Genomic DNA, 20,589 nt, shown 5'->3' with positions numbered 1-20,589 from the left:
CAGCAGGAAGCAGCACAGCCGACGGGGCCCCTCCATCAATTGACAGTTGGGAGGGGATGAGGGGTGGCAGTGCACGGCAAAAAGCAAGATTAAAGGAGTCACTGCAAAGCACACTTCTCCACAATTTAGGTAGGTCTCTAATGATGATCAAGGCTACTCTTTAGACCAGTGGTTCTCAACCTTTTAGGCTCAAGGCATCCCTTGGAAAATTCCAGCACTTAGTTTTCACTCTTTTTTGACTACAGAAAAATAACAGAACAATTCTTTTGTGGCAAAGAATTCCAAAAGACCACAGCAGGTCAGAATTTTTTAACACTGTTGATTCCTATTTGAAATCTCTGACTGCATCTGTAAGAGCAGGGGAGTGCATTTAAAGCAGCACATATAGTAGTGGTACATATTCGTCCCCACCAGTTAGTACAGAGATGCTCTAGCAACAAGAGCCTACTTGCTTGAACCTACCACAGCATAGCTGTGCATCTGTCCACTCCAGATCCTGATGTATATCCTAGCTGGGCTGTTCCCAAATGTATGTGGGCCACCAGTTCCTATTCACATGCTCCAAAACGCAGAAAGAGGCCAATGAGGCCACTCCAGGGTCATCCCCAGCAGCCACTTAAGCATGCCAAAGACCAAAGTTCTCAACAATAGCTGCACAGGGACATCTTAGAGCAGCCCCACTAGAGTATTTCTCAGTTTTGACTGCGTTAGAGGGAGCAGGTAGGTGGGATATACTCAGAAACAGTATCACCAAGAACATACTGCTGCCACAGTGCAGATATAACCCCTAAGTGGCTTCGGCCACAAGCTGTTTTCAGTACTGCTCCCCAGTCCTAAGATGCGATTCCCAGAGCCCTGTGTACCTGTTATGACTGCTGCTGGTAGCCTTTGGTGTGGAATGACTGGTACACAGGAGCACAAGCAAATCTTATCCTGAGAAAGATACTCCTAAAACAGAGTCACTTTCCACATTTCTTTCCTAAGGAAAAAGTCACTGTATATAGTGGTTGGGTCCTTACCCCCCACAAAAGTGGTGCTCCTGAATGAGTCAGTATCTTCTTCCCTGCCGTTATCCTTTCCTGACACCCCTTCTGTAAACAAACCTGCTACATGGTAGACTGTCTGATCTCAGCTGCACAGCACCAATCATCAGAAGTTAAGCTCTAGCTTGGATCTTCCATTATCTTAGCCATTCATTTCGACAAGTGCAGGACCCAGGCCACAGGCTTTCATAAATTAAAAGTAGTTTCTGCTATGAAACATGCCCTTAGACCCTTCTGGCCTTTCAACTGAATTTCCCATTTTTAGGATTTTCCTCCCATTATGCATTGGAAAGCTCACACCAATACAATAAATTAAGCCCTAGTCTTGTAAAATGACAAACACAACTGCCATCAATGGGACTATTCATATGAGTGAAATTAAATACATGCATAAGGGCACAGCCATATGAACAAATTAAAATGAGTTAAAAGGCCAGGGAAAATTACTATGCATTGGCTGCTCTGCAGCTACTCTGTGCACCCAAGTTTTTGCATGTGGTAAATAAAAGCTAATTAGGAGCAGCTTAATTATCAGTAAAACAGTGCTAAATTGACAAAGTTTAGCTTCTGTTTACCTTGGGGTAAGAACAAACACAGACAGTGGCAGTAGGTAAAATATTTACGTTTTTAAATCCTCCGAACAGATTATCCAATAAGTACTGTTAGAAAAACAGAACCAAAGTCGCATTTATTCCTGGGAAAGAAGTTTGATGGTCTGAAATAATCCCTGGAATATAAAAACATTTGCCTAATTTCACAAAGAACAATATTCACTGAGAGAATAATACTTTGGTTGGTGACCCTAATACTTAGATCAAGTTGCAATGTCCCAAACTTACTAGAAGGTAAAAAGTGAAACTTCTTGGTCTGAATTTGTTTGCATATTTAAGCATGAATATTTAAGAATTTTTGTTCTAAATAGTTTCAAAGGTCTATTCTTGGTTAACATATTTTTCTAAATTTCAATTAACACTACATAAGCCAAACCCACTCTTCAGGTTTAATTCTAGGAAAAACAGCTTTTACTGTACATATGAATAGATAACTACAGTTAAGGTCCTTAAATTGTTCTTGCCTTTACAGAATCCCACAGGCAAAATAGAATAAACAAAGAGAGGACTCAAATGGTCAAATAATTTTGTCCAAAGCTTACTTCATTGTCTTCAGCCTAGATACATACCACGACAAATATTTATTTTTAGTTAAATGGAAGACTGCTCTCAGATTTAAATGAAGACAGGGCCTAATAAAAAGACAGATTTGAATGGCAGATCTGGATTCAAACTTCATTGACAGGTAAAACCTAAACTCTGCATCCAAACAGCCTTGGTTCTGAGAGTTAAAAATCCAAATTTTTCTAATTTGAGGGATGTGAGAAAGGAGAAAAAGTGGGTGGCTATATAAGGTTTTTATGGCTACATTTTTGTTTTGCTTTGTTGGAAAACACTAATTTTCTGAATCAAGAGTTTCATTACTGGTTTTCATCAACTTTCAATGAAAAATAGGCAGGGTTCCAACAGAACTATCCATGGCTTCCTGCCATGCTGTGAGCTGTTCTTGGCTCTGTGCCCCAGAGCTAGGATCCAAGGCTTCCTAACTCTCAGCTGTAGAGCAAAGAACCAGAAAGCCTCAACTCAACATAGAGCTCTTAAGACTTCTGAGCTCCTAGCTTCCTGAGAGTGGACTCTAATTGAACAGACCAGGGAGATTCCAAGGAAGTGCAGGATGGTAGCAGGGATCTGGGTCATCTAACCATCCATTCACCTGAGTTGAACCTGTCATCTGTTACCACCAGGGTGGAACAGACAAACCTGACCAACACCATGATTTTAATAAAGCATTCCAATAACATTTTCAGGGATTTTTTTCTGTTTGAAATTAGAATGTTTAATCTACAACAGATCTATTTTATACCCTGGCAGTTTTGGATTATTTCCTTCCTCTTTAGTTGGCTAGAAGTATATGATGGGCTTTATTCTAAGAAGGGTTGTATGCCATCTTCTTCCCCAGATGTCAATGGGAGTTGAAAGAGGTCAGTAGCTATGGATCAAGCCATGTAATACTTCCCTTCTCTTAAACTGAAAGAGGCAGCTGCTAGAGGGAGATTCCAAGCTCTTGCAGGCATCCTCTTAGTTGAGCCTCTGGGGGCTGTCACAATTTTAGAGAACACTGGGACCAAGCCAACAATTATTCTCAATATCTGACATAAACGAAGAAAAAAAATATGCTGAAGCAAGTGGCAAAATTACTATTAGTTTTAGAAGGATTAGAGTGAGCTCCCACATTTTTAAATTTAAAATTATTCTTCATATCAAGTTAAATATGAAAAGAGGCTGTCAGGAAAGAATCTGATGAAAGAAGCTACTCTTAACAGAAGAAATAGGAGCTAATTAAATTTTGATTAGGAAATTTAAATGCAAAATAAGGCTTGGCAGGATTCAATTTTTATCGATAAAAATCAATTTAATCTGTCACTCAGACCAACGAAAAAAAATTTCCATTGGTAATCATCAAAATATATAGAAAGGAGACAAAAAAAACTGGGGACGAGGGTAAGGAAATATGGGGCAGAAAGTGGTGCACACGTGCTCATGCACAAACACGCGCGCACACAGCAGCTGCTGCAGACGGGTAAGGGGAACTCCAGCTGTGCCACCCGCATACTGCTCCTCTGGCAGCAGCTTGGATAGCTGCTACAGGAGCTGGGGGCCGGCAAGTGGGAGGGGCAGGGCTGTTGGCAACCAGAAGCATGGAGCTGCTGGGTGCCAGCCACTTGCTCTGTCCAGGTCACAGCCAGGGATCGGGCACCAAACACCATGCAAGCCCAGGCCACCCCCTGAATGACCAAGGCTCAAGGGGAGTTTGGCCCCTGCCATGGTCACTCAGGGGTCAGGCCGGGCAGGAGTTCTGGGAACACAGGGAAAGGCAGTGGCTGCCTAGCCCAGAGAAGGAAGTAGCTCCCCACTCCCCTTAAGGGGCAAGCCCCACCTTGCATGTACTAGTGAAGGGGCGGCCCAGCCACTCCCCCTCCAGCCCTATACCCCCAATTTCATGTAAACCTGAAAATTTTTAACTGATTTTTTTAAATTAAAACATTTAAAAAATAAATATACATTTTTTATATTTTCAAATTTTATTTTTTTTTAATTCATTTTCTACCAAGCCTATGCATAATGAACATTCAAAGAAATCAAAGCCATAGTATTTCCCAGGGGAAAGCAATGTTTTAATGTAGATTTTGGTAGTGTATACTTCAGCTGCAGCAGGTGTTGGAATACCAGAGTTCATGCAATCAACTGTTTGATATTTCTAAAGAAAATTAGGCTATGGAAGTCAATGGCTGAATGCTCCCTTAAAATCATGTGGTAGCTTGTGTGATCTTGAGATTACCAGTGTTCAACCGATAAGAAATGCTAAAAATAACGTTGCAGAATTGCTTCCAACATTAGCCTGTTTGTCCTCTACATTCTCTCTCTGTCAGTGTAGTGTGAGCGCTCTGTCCAGGTGCTGTCTGTATACTATTCCAAAAGACTGATATACCACACAAACCAATTTGGTGGCAAAAGCTCAGCCAGGCTTATTTATATACACAGCACTATTTCACTAATCCTTCTGTCCAAAAGGCCACAAGATGTTAGCCCTGAATACTGCTGGTAAGGCATGGCCATAGTTCACAATTGCTTGCATCCGTCCCCTAAGCCTTTTGCAAGGTTCAAAGATTTCCAGGTTCTCCCTTATGCAAGAAGTAAGCAGTACTGTTTACTTCAGGCATTTACATAGCAAACACTGACACCTCTACCACATTATTTAACTCTCAGACCTTGTTATGACCAGATGCAGTCTACACTTTGGCAGCAACCTTATTGAATCCTCTTAACAATCAACTTTAGCACTTTAACAATCAACTTTAATCAACACTCAACTCTCTGTCAAGTTTAGTCCCATATGCACCCTAGTGGTGTACAGCCAGCACGATCAGCAAAAGTTTTATACGGGTTTTATATGCATTAATCAGTGCTTATATTACTATTACTCAAGCATGGCTAATAGAAATATATTTATTTACTATTGAAAGCTAAGCATAATCTGCAGGCCTCTTGAATTCTATGAAGGGGGAATACCCCCACACATCCTCCCATTTTTAACTTTATTTATTTGATGTATAAGCCACTCTTACCAAAAAAAGGCTCAGACCAACTTCCAATAAAAGCAACATAAGCTACATAACTAAATAAAATATTAAGTAATAAAACAATTCCCTAAACGATACCTAAGAATATAACCCTAACTGCTAAAAGACTTCCTAAATAAGGTCTTACAATGCTTCTGGAATATGTCCAATGACAATTATCCTTTAAAGTCCTAGATGTGAGTATATACCAAAGGTTTAATTTGCTTTGTGTAAATTTCACATGGATAAATGCCTCATGGACAAATTTCACAGAGATTTATTGAGCGCATTTACACAAGTCGCTACAGCAACGTAGTATCTAAAAACAGTGTGCCACTGGGACTGCACAGTATCAGGCACATCTAGATGCACCCATTGAGAACTAATGTGTCTTTGATAAATTGGGGGGGGGAGAAGGGAACTTACTTTCGATGCACCAAAAGTTATAAATGTTTTACAATTGTATACCAAGCACATGAAGGGAATATTTTGTAGGCAAACCCTACGCACACACATGCAACTAGTGAAGTTCATAACTGATCTCATGAAAAATTACAAGCTCTGATAGTAAAGCTGATGGGAGTTTATAATCTCCAAATGACAACCCTTGAAAATCTTCCATTTTTCTCTTTCAAACACTCCACATAAATGTGAAAACAACAAAACTGGGAAGGACTGTGAACACACTGGAGAACAGAAGCACAACAGAAGAAACTCAATGGATTGAAAACTGGGTTAACAGCATGAAGTTCAATGCTGACAAATGCAAGGTGATATACAGTGGGAAGAATAATCAAAACATACAAAATGGGTGACAGCTGGGTGGAAAGAAGTATTACAGAGAAGAATCTAAGTGTCATGGAGGATCACAGACTCGGTACAAGTCTGCAGCATGATGCAGCTGCACAAAAGGCAAATAAGATCTTGGGCAGCATCAAAATAAATATTAGGTGCTCAACACAAGATGACAGTGCCTCTATTTGGTACTGGGTAGGCCTCATCTACAGTATTTGTGTAGTTTTGAACTCACATTTTAAAGGGGCATGGAGAAGTTAGAGAGTGTCCAGAGGCAGATGACAAAAATGATACAAGACTTAAAAAGTAAGCTATTTGAGGAGACGCTGAAGAAGCTAGGCATGTTCAACTTGCAGAAAAGGTGCTTAAGAGGGGACATGATAGCAGTTTTCAAATATGTGAAGGATTGCAATAAATTCTCTCCTGCTGCACAGAGCAAAACACAGACTGATGAAATTGCAACAAAGTAGGTTTAGACTGGACACCAGGAAAAAAGTCTTCACTGTTAGAACAGTGACATAGTGGAATAGGCTGCTTAGGGATGCTGTGCAATTTCCATCACTGGAGACAGTCAAGAAAAGGCTGAATAAGCATTGGAAAGGAATGATCTAGGAGTAGCTATGTCTGGAGTGCTCTACATAGAGCTAGTCAGAAGCACAGATTTCCACCCCCCCCCAAATAGATTAGTGTGAGATTAAAAAAAAAAAAAAAAAAAAAAAAAGAGCTCTGCAGTTTTATAGCAGGTAGATATGGGAGAGGACCACACTCAGCAGCATGAAAATGAAGCACAGCTCCATGACCTGGCTTAGTTATGAAAGATTAAAGGAGCTAGGATAATATTTATAGAGGCGATACAGAAAGGGGAGTTCTGGCTGACCAGTTAGAGGAAGTTATGTGGAGTTATGTTTGCTGTCCAAGTTGCAGACCAGAATGGAGGATTTTTCCCAAGCTTCTGCTTTTTTTTATTGACATATGTGACCAGAAAAGATTTTCCCCCCTTCCTGTTACTACATGTCAGGAGGTTTTTTTGCTTTCCTCAAAGGCATCCCAGATAAGCATGGGAACAGAATGATATAGGAGTAGCTATGTCTGAAGTCCTCTGCAAAGAGCATCAGTTAGAAGCACAAGTTTCCCCCACAACCCAAATGGACTGGGGTAGCCAAGACTATGATTTTGACTGAGCTGTGCCACTGTTCCTGGCTGGGACTAAAACCTGTAGATGCCTAGCTAGAGAGTCATGTCCCTCTGCTCCAAGTCAGCCTAATCACTATGTTTGGGGTTAAGAAGGAATTTTTCCCCATGGTCAGATTAGTATGGACTGTAGGGGCAGAGGTTGCCTTCCTCTTGGCGGGGGATGGAGGGGAACAACATGGACATGGCCCTCTTAAGCATATTTTAACAATCCTTCCAGTAGCAGGATATTGATTACAATTTTCCCCCTGCTTTATCTGTGGCAGATTAGGGTGCTATCATACAACTACAAAACAAAGTTGATTGTATAGTTTTAACAATAGGTCCAACAAGGATTTGTACAGGATAGGTTAGACAATGATGAACAGATGAGGAGGAGTTGGTGCCACAAGCAGAAGTGATGCCAACACTTCCAATGCGAAAGGGAAGAGAACCAGCCCGGGGCCACCGTGGAAAACCGAGAAAAGCTACAGCAAGACATGGAGCAGAACTATTGCCACCAGCCCCAGAAAGCATTGCACATGATGACACCTTTAGAGGAAGAACTGGCAAAGTGTGGGGAAAAAGTCCACAGCTAATACATCATTGGAGAACAGCCAAGGACACAGTTCATGAAAGTGCTGGCCCAACAGTAGAAAGTAATACAGACACAGTGGTGGAAATGTTCCACCTGTTTCTCTCACAAGACATCCTGACTGTTAACATAAGAGAAACAAACAGAGGCAGAAAGAACATTCAGGGAGTGGAATCATAGCCATCCTGAAAATAGAAAGGAGTGGAAAAAGCTGGATGAAACAGAGTTGAAAGCCTACACTGGCCTCCTACTGCTGAGTGGTCTATACCACGGTGGTCACGAGGCACTGGAGGAGTTGTGGGACCAACGCACCAGACATCCTTGCTTCCGTGCCACCATGAGTTTAAAGTGATTCTGTCAAATCACCAACTACCTGAGATTTGACAACAAACTGACACATGAGGAAAGGAGAGCTGTGGACAAGCTTGCTGCCTTCAGAGATATTTGGACACAATTTGTAGAGCAACTCAGGAAATGGTATATTCCAGGAATACACCTGACGGTTGATGAGAAGCTCATTGCATTCTGGGGTCACTGTCCCTTCAGACAGTATATGCCCAGCAAGCCTGCCAATTATGGCTTGAAAATTTGGTAGTGCTGTGATGCAGCAACATCATTCCACCTGTCTGGAGACATCTATCTGGGCAAGCAACTGGAAGCTACGTGCCAAGGTAATCTTGGTACCCAGGTCATTGAAAAACTGTTTCATCCCTGGTACAAGACAGGAAGTAACACTGTAGGTGACAATTTCTTCACAAGTACTGACTTGGCAGAAAGACTGCTACAGCAAGACTTGACCTCTGTGGGTACAATTCAGAAAAACAAGGCTGATATCCCGAATGAAATGCAAGCAATTCAAAGAAGAGAAACTTTTTCATCCACTTTTGCTTTTGATGGGGAACTCACCCTAGTTTCCTATGTTCCAAAGACATCCAAAATTGTGCTGTTGCTGTCAAGCATGCACCATGACCTGTCATTGGTGGAGAGCAAAGAAAGCCAGACATCATCCATGACTACAATAAAAACAAGGGTGGGGTGGATAACCTTGATCGCTTAGTCTATATGACCACCTGCAGATGGAAAAATCAACAGGTAGCCAATGACACTTTTTCAATATGCCGGATGTGGCTACCATTGCCAGCCTCAGCATTTGGCTAGGCCACAACACAAACTGGAAGCAAAGATCTCATTTAAGAAGACGGTGCTTATTTTTTTGCAGGAGCTTGGAGAATAGTTGATCAACAGACAAATAAAATGAAGAATGATGGATACATGTAATCTGTCTAAATCCGTCAAGTCTGGTATGACTGCCCTAAATTACAAATTGTCACAACACACACCAGTCGAACTTCCTGCAAGCACGAGTGGACATTGTGATTTTTGTCCAAGGACAGATGACCACAAAACGCCAAAACGATGCAAAGCTTGTAAGTGATTTGCTTGTGAACACCACAGTACATCACTGCTGCATTGTGTGGAATGTAATATTTAGTTAAAACAGTTAGGAAATGTTTTTGGAAGTAATTGTTAGTTTGGAAACAGTGTGAACTGCAGACTTAGCAACTTGTTCATTCACGTTTTGAAACTCTAAAAAAAAGTTCAAATTTTGTTCATAGTTCTAGTGAAATAATATTTTGGGTTCAAATCATCATAAATACTCTTTCAAACAATCAGTATGTTTAATAAATAGTTTTTGGTACACTTGTACTGTTGCTGCTGGTTCCATTTTGTTCATGTGGGTGGGGTTAACAAGTTACCCCATGAGACCAACCATGTCAATTGCGGGGTAACAGTTACCCCATGAGAATAACAACAGTTAGTTTCATGGGAACAGATGAGGGCTTACAGGGGGTCCTGGAATTCTATAAAATTAGCAGCAGTTTGAAAACTGCTTACACTTAATTCCTGACTTCTTTACGATACCTTTGAAAAATGGAATCTTCAGGGGCTTAAACTGGTAACCATTTAAGAAAAGAAAATGGTTTAAAAATATTAAATGAAGGCAACTGAATATCAAGGGATTATATTTCTGTACATGCATCTCATCCAAGCAGATATTATGACATTCTGAACAGGAGCCCATTCATAAGGGCTTGCTTCCCTTTGTCTGTCTCTGATAAACTGTCAGATTACCTTGAAACTACTGGCATGTTTAGAATGTATTAATCACTCCATGCTATGTGATGTCTACAAGGTTGGTTTTGTAGATTCGAAAGCAAACGCATTATTCAGAGGAAGAAACAATTTATCCTCTCTCAAGTTATCAGTACTTCCTCTCCCTAATTTCACTCTGTCCTCAGAAGAGCTCTGAAGTATTAGATGATTCTTCCCAAATCCATCTTCAAATCTTAAGAAATTGTGGGTGTTTACTTTTTACTTTCTTAGTACTTGGTACATCCTATTTACAGAGAGAATCCCAGCCCATTCTATAGGAAGAGGGGAGAAATCAACTACTTAAAGCATAAAATAAGAAAGATTCCTTAGACTGAAAAGCTTATAAAACTCTGAGACTCAAGTTTTATAAAAAGCAAACAGGAGAGCATTGATGAAGTTATTCACAAGAAAGCAGAGGGAGAAGCATACAGGGAAGGAATTACATTTGTATCAGGCAAAAAAAAGGTCTTAAGAGGAAAACAGTTAAGCTGCCTTAAATGACTAAAGTGCTTCAGTTTTATACTGTTAAGAACAAGCAAGAGCCATGTTCCAGACCATCACAACTTTTAAAATAAAGAGTGGGTTCAGAAAAAAGGTGTTATTGTTGAGAACAAAGAATTTCATTATGTCCAGCTGCGTAGGCATGGTAAAGATGGTGCAAAAGGCCTTTATGGCTGTTTAGTAAGTAAAAAAAGCAAAAATCTGCATGGACAGTATGGAAGCCACTGCCTGCTAGCACCCCAATGCCATCTAGTTTAAGGGAGAACGACATAGGAGGGTCATGGCTCCGACTACAGATTCAAAGCAACAAGCTAGGCTGGCTAACGACACAAGGAGCACATCCCAAATGTCCTGAAAAGGTAACAAAAGAGCTTTTGCAGCACATGCTCGCTGAGAATCTGAAGGAGGAAATCCAGTTGTAGGCCAGCACCTCCACTTCTTAAATTAACAACGAAGCAAACAACAGTCTGGTCCCAAACCCTCTCCCTCTGCAAGCATGGTCCAGGCAAGTGTGTTCTAAGAGTGAAGTCCTAAATATCTATGGAACCAAGTCACCTCAAGAGTGTGGAGTTTGAGTGAACAAGAATACTTATTTCTCACAACCAAGATTTTGACATCAATATGCACTGCAATCCCTAAGGTCAACCAAGAGCAACTTCCTGCAAGTACCATCAGTACACAGAGTCTGATTGACATAAACATGTGGGAAGTCATTCAGCAGTCATTCTTCAGCTCTGAAACTGTCTCCCCCATAAGGCCTGCCAAAATCCAGTGCTGTATTAAGATTTTCCTATTTGGGCCGAAATTTAGCAATCAGAGCTAGGCTGGGATATTCATAGATGTTTGGGTCAGACGACCCCAGCCAGGTGCATGTCCGTCTCGCCTCCCCTTAAAGACCCCCAAGGTGGGAAAACACCAGCTCCCTTGAAAGCTTATTCCAAATTCTGGCAAACTTTACCATAAAGAAGTTCTTCTTGATGTCTAACCTAAATCTGCTCTCCATCAGTCTGTGGCCACTGCTCCTAGTTACCCCAAGGGGTGCCCTGGTAAACAGAGCATCTCCTATTCCTTGCTGCTCTCCCCACTCCTGATAAATCTGTAAGCAGCCACAAGATCACCTCTCAGCCTTCTCTTGTGGAGGCTGATGAAATCCAGGGCCCTCAATCTCTCCTCGTAGGGCTTTGCCTGCAGGCCCCTAACCATATGAGTGGCCCTCCTCTCAAGGTTGTCCACATCCCTCTTGAAGTGTGGCACCCAAAACTGGACGCAGGATTCCAACTGCAGCCTGACCAGTGCCACATAGAGGGGAAGTATCACCTCCCTGGACCTGTTAATGCATGATAAAGTGCAGTTAGCTTTACTAATCACTTCATCACCTTGATGACTCATGTTCATCTTGGTGTCAACAATGACTCCAGGATCCCTTTCCGGTGCTGTGCTGCTGAGTAGGTGATTTCCTCTCCCGTTGGTTCAGGTGGTTCTACTTTACGTTGTTATTCTATTTGCCTTTTAAGTTTTGTTCTCCCATTTGCTTTCCTGTTTTGTAAGTTCTGTTGTTCTACTGTAAGCTACTCTGAGCCTTTGCTGGGAAGGGTGCTACATAAAAACATTGATAAATCATTTCATTGTCTTGAAAATTTGCATTTCACACACCTGTGAAAATAAGTTTTTTAAGGTATGTGATCATACATGCTTACATATCTGAACTAAGATTCCACCCCTGCATTTGTGTTCAGCCTCTTAAAGACTATAGGATGAGTTCTTTTTAAAGACTAAATGATAGGTGGCAGGCTGTAATACAAGTTATCTAATAATGGATTATGCCAGTTTACAAAAACAGCAGTTCATTTAGGTGTTCTCAAAACAAGCATCATGTATACTATAGCTTCTTTCATATTTTCAAAGGCTACAACAGTGATGCTCAACCTCACATCCATAGGCCAAAACCAGCCCACAGAGCCAGATCATCCTGCCTACAGACCTCCATGTGTCTGGAAATTTGGCAGTGGGAAGCAGTTACAATTAACACTATCATCTCTCCCCCTGAATGGAAGTTCCAAGCCCTGCAGGCCAGATGATACGGCCCTGCATGCAGAGGCACAGGCACGATCTGGTATGGAGCCCAATTTGGCACATGGGGCTGCGACCATGGGCCTGATTTGCTGCACAAGGCCAGGGCCAAGCATCAGACTAGCCTTGTGCACCAGATGGGACCCACAGACTGGAACTGTCCCATAGACCAACCCCATACCATTCATTCAGCTCACAGGTAAAAAGGTTGGGTACCACTGGGCTACTGCGTACTTGCAAAAGAAAAAAAAAAGCCTATGTGATTTTTTGAAGTGCACTTAAACTTTTCTTTAACTGACATACATGTGCAGAATATATTGGTGATATTTAACCACTTGCGCCTGTCAGTTTTAATTGAATGCAACTAACATACCTGTGTTCTGTGAGAACGTTTACTGCTGATGGATGGTTGGCACAGTATGCAATGTACAAGCTTTTCATTTGTGGCATGAGACTGAGAAAACATCCTCCAACTCTCTGCTGAGCTTCAGGCAGCCTGAGATGAAGAAACATAAGGGAAGATTAAAAAGATAGCAACACTTTAAAGACAAAATGAACAGCAAGAACAAGTCACACTTGGACAAACGTGACTTCTAATTTCACTTAAAGGTAAGTAGATGACTTTTAGTGTATTATCTATATAATGCATAAATCTATATAATGATGATCTTGTAGTTCTGTCACACACAAGAAAGAAAACTGACCTGCAAAGTAAGCTTGGTAATAACTGGTTTGCTCTGAACTGGTGCTAAAAACTAATGGATACCACAAATGGAACAAAGCTTTTCATTAGCATTATACTATGAGCATATCTTCTACTTTTGGTTCACTTCTTTTAGTAGTCATTCTTACTTTGCTCACCCAACATACTCATAGATTCACAGGTTGTTAGCAGCTGGAAGGGACCTTGAAGATCATTGGGTCCAGCCCCGCAACTCTAGGCAGGAAGACGACTGAAGTTAGGTAACCCCAGCGAAGTCTCCTCTTGAAAACCTCCAGGGAAGGTGACCGCACCACCTCTGAAGAGAGCTTATTCCATACTCTGGACACCCTAACTGTGAAGGGTTTTTTCCTGGTATTAAGTTGGAAGCGGCCTTCCAGGAGTTTGTATCCATTGGTCCTGCCTGGTCATTCCCGGGGGTGCCCCAGTGAACAGTTGTTCACTGAGCTCCTGTTGCACTCTTCTGATATAGCGGTAAGACACTATCAAGTCCTGTCTCAACATTCTCTTCTTTAGGTTAAAGAGGCCCAGGTCCTCATATGGCTTGCCTTGCAAGTCCCTGATCATATGGGTGGCTCTTTTCTGAACCCACTCAAGTTTTTCCACGTCCTTATTGAAGTGCGGCACCCAGAACTGGACAGTACTCCAGCTGTGGTCTCACCAGAGTACAGTGGGAGTATCACTTCCTTAGTTTTACATGAGATGCACTAGTTGATGTATGCCAGTGTGTTGTTTGCTTTGCTGACCACCACCTCACACTGACAGCTCATATTCATACGATGGTCAATCATTACCCCTTTCGGCTGTGGTGCAAGTCAAGCTGTCACCACCAAGCCTATATGTATGTTGAAGGTTGTTTGCTTCCAGATGGAGCACCTTACACTTGGAAGTGTTAAACTTCATCTGGTTCCAGTCTGCCCAACTCTCGAGGCTGTCCAGGTCTGCCTGTATCTGCCACCTATCTTCTGGTATGACCCCACTGCCCCATAATTTGGTGTCATCTGCGAACTTGGCCATAGAGCTTTTCACTCCCCCATCCAAATCACTGATGAAAAGCACTGGTCCAAGCATGGACCCCTGAGGGACACCACTGGCCACTTCACACCAGGACAACACAGATCTGTTCATGAGAACTCTCTGGGTCCTACTGTAGCCAGTTTCCCACCCACTGAACCGTCAAGCAGCTGAGTCAACAATCTTCCAGTTTTCCCACAAGGATATCATGGGATACTAGATCAAAGCCTTTTGGAAGTCTAGGTATATAACGTCTACCATGTCTCCTGTGTCCACATGGCGAGAGACCTGGTCGTAGAAGGAGATGAGATTGGCAAGACAAAACCTACCTGTGACAAAGCCATGCTGACTGTCATTCAGAATCTTACCTTCTGCGAGCGTATTGCACATAGATTCTTTGATGAGATTTTCCAGGATTTTCCCTAGAATGAAAGTTAGGCTGAACCTATAGTTGCCCGTATCTTCCCTCTTCCCCTTCTTGAAGATGGGCACAATGTTGGCCTTCTTCCAGTTGTCACGGATTTCCCTGTGTGTCATGAATTCTGAAAGAGCTTTGCCAGGAGTTCTGCGATGACCTCAGCCAGATCTTCCGAGTCCATCTGGTCCTGCTGACTTATACATGTCTAGCTTTTCTAATTGGTATTGCACCCACTCAGCATCCACAGTAGGGAGGCTGTCAGTCCCAGCATGTCTCCTATGAGCCTCATCTCACTTGACTTTCCCCATGGTCCGGTAAAATACTGAAGCAAAGCGGGCATTCAGGAGTTCAGTGTTTCCTGAATGTTGGCTACCAGCTGTCCCGAGGTGTTAAGCAGGCGTCCCACACTTCCATTTGTTTTCCTTCTACCACCTACATGCTTAAAGAAGGACTTCTTATTGTCCTTGACTCCCATAGCTAACCTAAACTCTGTCACCACCTTGGCTTTCCTGATCATTCCCTCAAAGTGCTGGCCACTGTTATATAGACCTCGAGGACCATCCCTAGCTTCCAGTATCTTTTCTTCCTTGAGAATTTCATATACACTTTTTGTTCACCTTGCCTATCTGAGGTTGTAAATACTAGAGCAAAGAGACTGCTGTCCCTTTAAATGTTGTTTCCCATTTAACTCATATATTTTTTTAAATCCACAGGCATACAAATCCTCTTTAAGCATTAGAAAAGTGGTCCATTATTGATAAGGTACAAAAAGACACCTAATTTGACCCAAGACTGACTGCCCTGAGGTCTGACCTGGATGAAAACAGGAGCAAGCACAATCATTTACAATCACCCTTCCAAGATACATTGCTGTTCATTCGCCAGTACGTGGCCAGCAAGAATACACAGACTGATAGGCCTGTCCCTGGTGTGAACCACGATAACCATAAGAGGTGCACCAATATATTGGTCCGTATCGTATCAGCATCAATAAAAGGAAAAAACTGACATTATTGGCCATTAGCTTTTTTAGGCTGATGTGGCCGATAATGTCACCAATAAATGCCGCATGCATACACAGAGTCAGGAACAGAGCCCGGCAGCATGGAAACCAGTGTTCAGCTGGTAAGTCTGTGGGAGGGAGGGGTGTGGGTGGGCAGATCAAGGCCCCCACGATGACATAAGGAGTGGGGCAGAGGCAGGGTGGGGTGCAGGACAGAGCTGCAAGCAGCTTGTCCAGGGGGAAGCTCCCTGCCCTGCTCACACCCTGGAGAAGGCATAGGTGGCATGTGCCCCCCCAGATTTGTGCACAGGGCAAGGGCTGGCTGCCTGCTGTGGGCTCAGCACCTGTGCTGGCCTCCTTCCAACAACAAGGCTTGGCCGGGCAGGCGGCGGCACTGAGGTGGGGTTGCCAGGGAGCTATGATGAATTTGGTGGTTGCTGTAAGCCCACCCATAGTCCCCCCCATCTCAGTGCCACTGCTGCCCACCCCCGAGCGCAGCCCCCCGGCCCAAGCCCACAACCTGCCCTCACCCCGTGCACAAATCTGGGGAGCAGATGCACCCCACATCTCCCCTGGGGTGCACACAGCAGCAGTAGCTACCCCCTCCACATTATCCCACACCCCCCTGGATAAGCCACCTGCAGCTCAGTCCCATGCCCTGCACCCGCTGGGCAGCACCTGCCCCTGCCCCAATTCTACTTTGTTCCTCATCATGGGGGCCTTGATATGCCCCTCCTCCCTACCCCCCAGCCCCACATAGACTTAATGGCCAGACACTGCTCTCCAAACTGACAAGCTGCATATTGGCAATCAGATTGGCATCATCCAATATGGTTGGTTAATAATCGGCCATCAGTATCAGCCAAAACAATCTTCATCAGTGCAGCCATAACCATAAATATGTACAGCAGGATGCATACACAAATGTTGGCACATTTTATGCAACATACTGCAGAGAGACTTGAAGCAAGACAATGGATGTGTAAGTCTGAACAATACTGGGACAAAAGGCTTGCTCCTAGGACAAATGAGCTGTCCGCTTCCTGCAGTGATTCTCAACCTTTTTTAAACCTGAGGGTCCTCTGGGAAAATGCCAGCCCTTAGTTTTCACTCTTTCTTTGCCTATAGAAAAGTAACAGAGTAGCTTTTCTGTTGCAGAGAACTCAGAAAGACCACAACTATGGATTTCTATTTAAAATCTCTGGGGTTATCCTGTGAATCATGTTTGTAAACTTAACAGGGCTAACAGTGTGGCACCCTGGTTAAGAATCACTGGTTTATAGCCACAGGACTCCATTTGACCGCTGTCGATAATAGTTTAGCAGCTACCATGGGAAGAACTATACTATCTTCACCGTGTTCAGAATACTTGTATATAATAAAGGTGAGAACAATTATGTCTTAACTGAACCAGTTAAACCTTTCAGCAGCAATCAAAAGAGGTCCTATTGCTAAGCACTTTTAGCAATCAGTCAGTTGCTGGGGTATATCAAGTTCCAACAAGATGACATTCCTATCCTGCCTCAATAAATTACTTACAGATTGTATTTAATCAAAAACATTATCCACTTCCTCAAGTTTGTTTTCAATAGGAACAGAATACCACAACAAATTCAGCCACACTAGTGCAGACCAAACTTTTGAAATCTGATCCCTTCTTCACGAAAATGCAACCAACTGCAGCAAATTGAAGCCTTATTATGTGGTACAAGAAATCCTACCCAAAATGATAAGTTGGAATAGATTGTGTAGATCTTTGTAATACGATATTTCCTCTTCTTTCATACATACTTCGATGAGCTGTGAAACCACAACGCGGACATGTAGGGACAAGTAGGTAAGTGGTATTTGCGTATCTTACTGACATCCTGTTCCACTCAGCTTTAGAAAAGTGTTAACAGAAAAGATGGATGGATTTTTGTTCTGTGCCCCTTGTGACGAGTTAGTTATAAGGCAAAGATAAAGGCATGCAACAACAGTTGTACATTTTCAGGTATTCAAACAAAATGAAATAGGTTTTTACTTCAACTCTCCCCCTCTCATATCCCCAATTTTATTTTTATTTTATCAGACAAAAAAAATCAGGATCCGTGCTTATTTCTATACCCAATAACTACGGGTCTACCAGACTTGAAGCAATGGCCAGCTAATTTCTCAGGCAAATTGCGGAGCTGGCAGCCATTTTCATGGGGTTATTGTAATAGGGCTCCTGTTCACCCTCGCTCCCCAGCTATTCTTTTTGGAGGAAGGGCTGCATATTACAACAGTTTCAGAAAGTGCTGGCTGTCCTTATGATATCCCTTACAGGATTTCTGGCCCGTCCCTAACCTTCCATAATACTTCTAAACTAGAGCTAGTGTTAAACACTTGATTTAACTTTGGATCAACTCCACAAACAGCTTAAATCCTGTATAAAGTTACAATGCACCTATCATGGGGGCAACTCAACAGAAGAGCAGTGTACTAGAACCTGCTTCCCTGTTGGCATTCTATAGGCTATGCAGCAACTTGCAAAGCCTCAGTTTAAATTCTGGCAATTAAACAGAAAGCAGTATTTAAAAAAAATAGACTATGAAGTCAGAGGGAAAAAAACCCCAAAACATCCAAATAGATGAGAAAATAATTTAAACACCTGAGCAGGGAATATGATCAGAAGAGGAACATGGCAGAAAAGTTAAAGGCATCTCACTTAGGCCCCACCTACACATTACACTTATGGTATGATTAAGCAGTTAATCATGCCTTAAATTGTAACCCAGCAACATGTTCAGTCAATTAATAGCATGATAAAACAAGCAATAATCCACAAAGTTCTTCTACAAAACAAGTGACATAACTTTGTGGCTCTTTCTTATCATGCCATTAACTGAATGCGTGGCCAGGTACTCCCCTGGGAGCCCCATCAGCAGCCAAAACACCCAGCCATGGGAGTGCACCACCTACTGTAAGCCCCACAGCTGATAAGGCTCACAGCACAGGCAGCTTTTATACACTCCCCCTAGCTGAGAGCCTCATCAGCTGATGGGGTTTGCAGCAAGGCCCGCGTTCCACGTGTTGCCCTCACTGGGAGCCTTGCCAGCCACACATGGAACGCTGCCCCTGCTGTGAAGCACAATCATGGGCTTCTTCCTCACTGGCAATAAGATGCAATAGGATCTGATGCTGGATCCTGCAAATACACCTCCCCCGTCATGCACGTGATATGGCAGGAGCTGTGACTGTGTGCATCACGCATCAGATCCTATCACTTCTTTACTTGAAAACCTAGAGTGACCCTTAGATGTAAAGATGTAAATTCAAGCCTAACTTCAGACTCATACTTCATGCTGCCCAGTCGTCAATGAATATCTCATCATTTGGGCTGGAGAGTTAAAGGCAGCTAGATATGATGCTAGCCACTACTCCCTAATATGCTACTGGGTATAGAAGCTAGAATGCCTTAACCACAGTAGTCCGATGGACCATCTAAGCTTACATGAACCCTTAAGCTTTTGATGTTTGGAAATAGAAGCCTTATATCAGATGTGCTAGCATCTATGATGAGACAGGTCTCATGGTTTGTCTCCGTCCACAGAAAGGGGTGGGAGTGCTTTAAAACCACATATAAGCTTTTATTTTTGAGTAGCAGATGAGCACACACTACTAAAAACATTTGGCAGCACAAGGTAGAACACCCCTGAAGTGGTGCTAAATAGAAGTTTAACTCTCTCAATATTGTTTTCTGTTCAACTGCCACACTTTGACTAACTTTTTCCAATCAGTGATATTAAGTTGATTGTAGTCTATCCTCAAACATTCCATAGTTCTAGCTAGAAAGAGCATGACATGAATCTCTATTGTACATTTATTTTGGATGCATTGTAATTTTAGACTGCACATTTCCCACTGACACGAGAAAATTAACAGACTGAGGGGGTGGTAACCCATCCCTTTTGATTTTTCCATTTTTACACATCAGTGATCAGTATTTTTTCCTCTTATTTTGTAGGAACAATGAATAATATATTACCTATTATTGTGAGCATGTCATTTTTATCTCCTTTAACTGTCTAAAGAACAATGGTTAATATCTATCACTAGATCACAAAGCTGTTAGCAATTACAAGGTTCAAATCCAATAAAGATTAGTTATTTTATATAATTTATTCTGAAGTTGACATTTCAACAATAGTCTCATATTTTTGATACTGCAATTAAAAAGCAATTACAGGAATTTAAAATAGCCTATATATACACATATACACACACATACATATACACATATACACACACATATATATATATACACACACACACACACACACATATATATATACACACACACATATATACACACACACACACACACACGTGTGATATACACAAAAAATATTTTAGAAGTGATAAGTTTCTCATGCTAGTAAAGTTAAGGGACTAACATATCCTTTACAAGTGACAAATATGAAAGTTGTCTTAAAAACCTCTATAAAGTTTGAAATTATATTATAAAAATTAGTCTAAGTCTCAGAGCGAGAGATAGGCTGTATTATGATATTTTCCACTGAAATGGTGTGACAGTTTTAGTTAGGAGAGGGAGGGGGGGCGGGAAGGGAAACGTATTTACTCTGCATATAGGGCATGAGGTCCATAATACACAATTGATAGCCTGCACATTTACCACAGAAGTAATTGCATGACTACATTTAGTCATACACATGAACTGGCAGTATTATTTCTTGACATTTAGAGTGAAGCACTCTTTTTTGATAGTCTGAAAACAGCAACTATAATGGGATATCCAGTAGTTCAATCATGTTCTTTTGAAGGCTTCTGAATGCCTACAGTCATGAATGATAAGCAAGACTGGGCTGGCAACCAACAGAGAAAGAAGCATTGGTACTATAAGCCACTAGAATTGCCCCACGTATTTTGCTTTATACAAGTTTAAAGAAAAA

General features: G+C 42.1%; 1 protein-coding gene across 9 annotated transcripts in view; it reads right to left on the bottom strand.

The window, feature by feature from the left end:
- Positions 1–20,589, bottom strand: part of ARHGEF7 (Rho guanine nucleotide exchange factor 7) — a 158,569-nt gene that overhangs the window by 53,470 nt on the left and 84,510 nt on the right. For all 9 annotated transcript variants that reach the window (XM_014527885.2, XM_025196093.1, XM_025196095.1 and 6 more), the window contains one exon: positions 12,873–12,995. In XM_014527885.2, the coding sequence (XP_014383371.1) occupies positions 12,873–12,995 (123 nt within the window). The remainder of the gene's footprint in view (positions 1–12,872; positions 12,996–20,589) is intronic.

The sequence above is a fragment of the Alligator sinensis genome, unplaced genomic scaffold, assembly GCF_000455745.1.
Source record: "Alligator sinensis unplaced genomic scaffold, ASM45574v1 scaffold288_1, whole genome shotgun sequence".
Taxonomy (NCBI): domain Eukaryota; kingdom Metazoa; phylum Chordata; order Crocodylia; family Alligatoridae; genus Alligator; species Alligator sinensis.
This window is presented reverse-complemented; position numbering and strand designations above follow the sequence as displayed.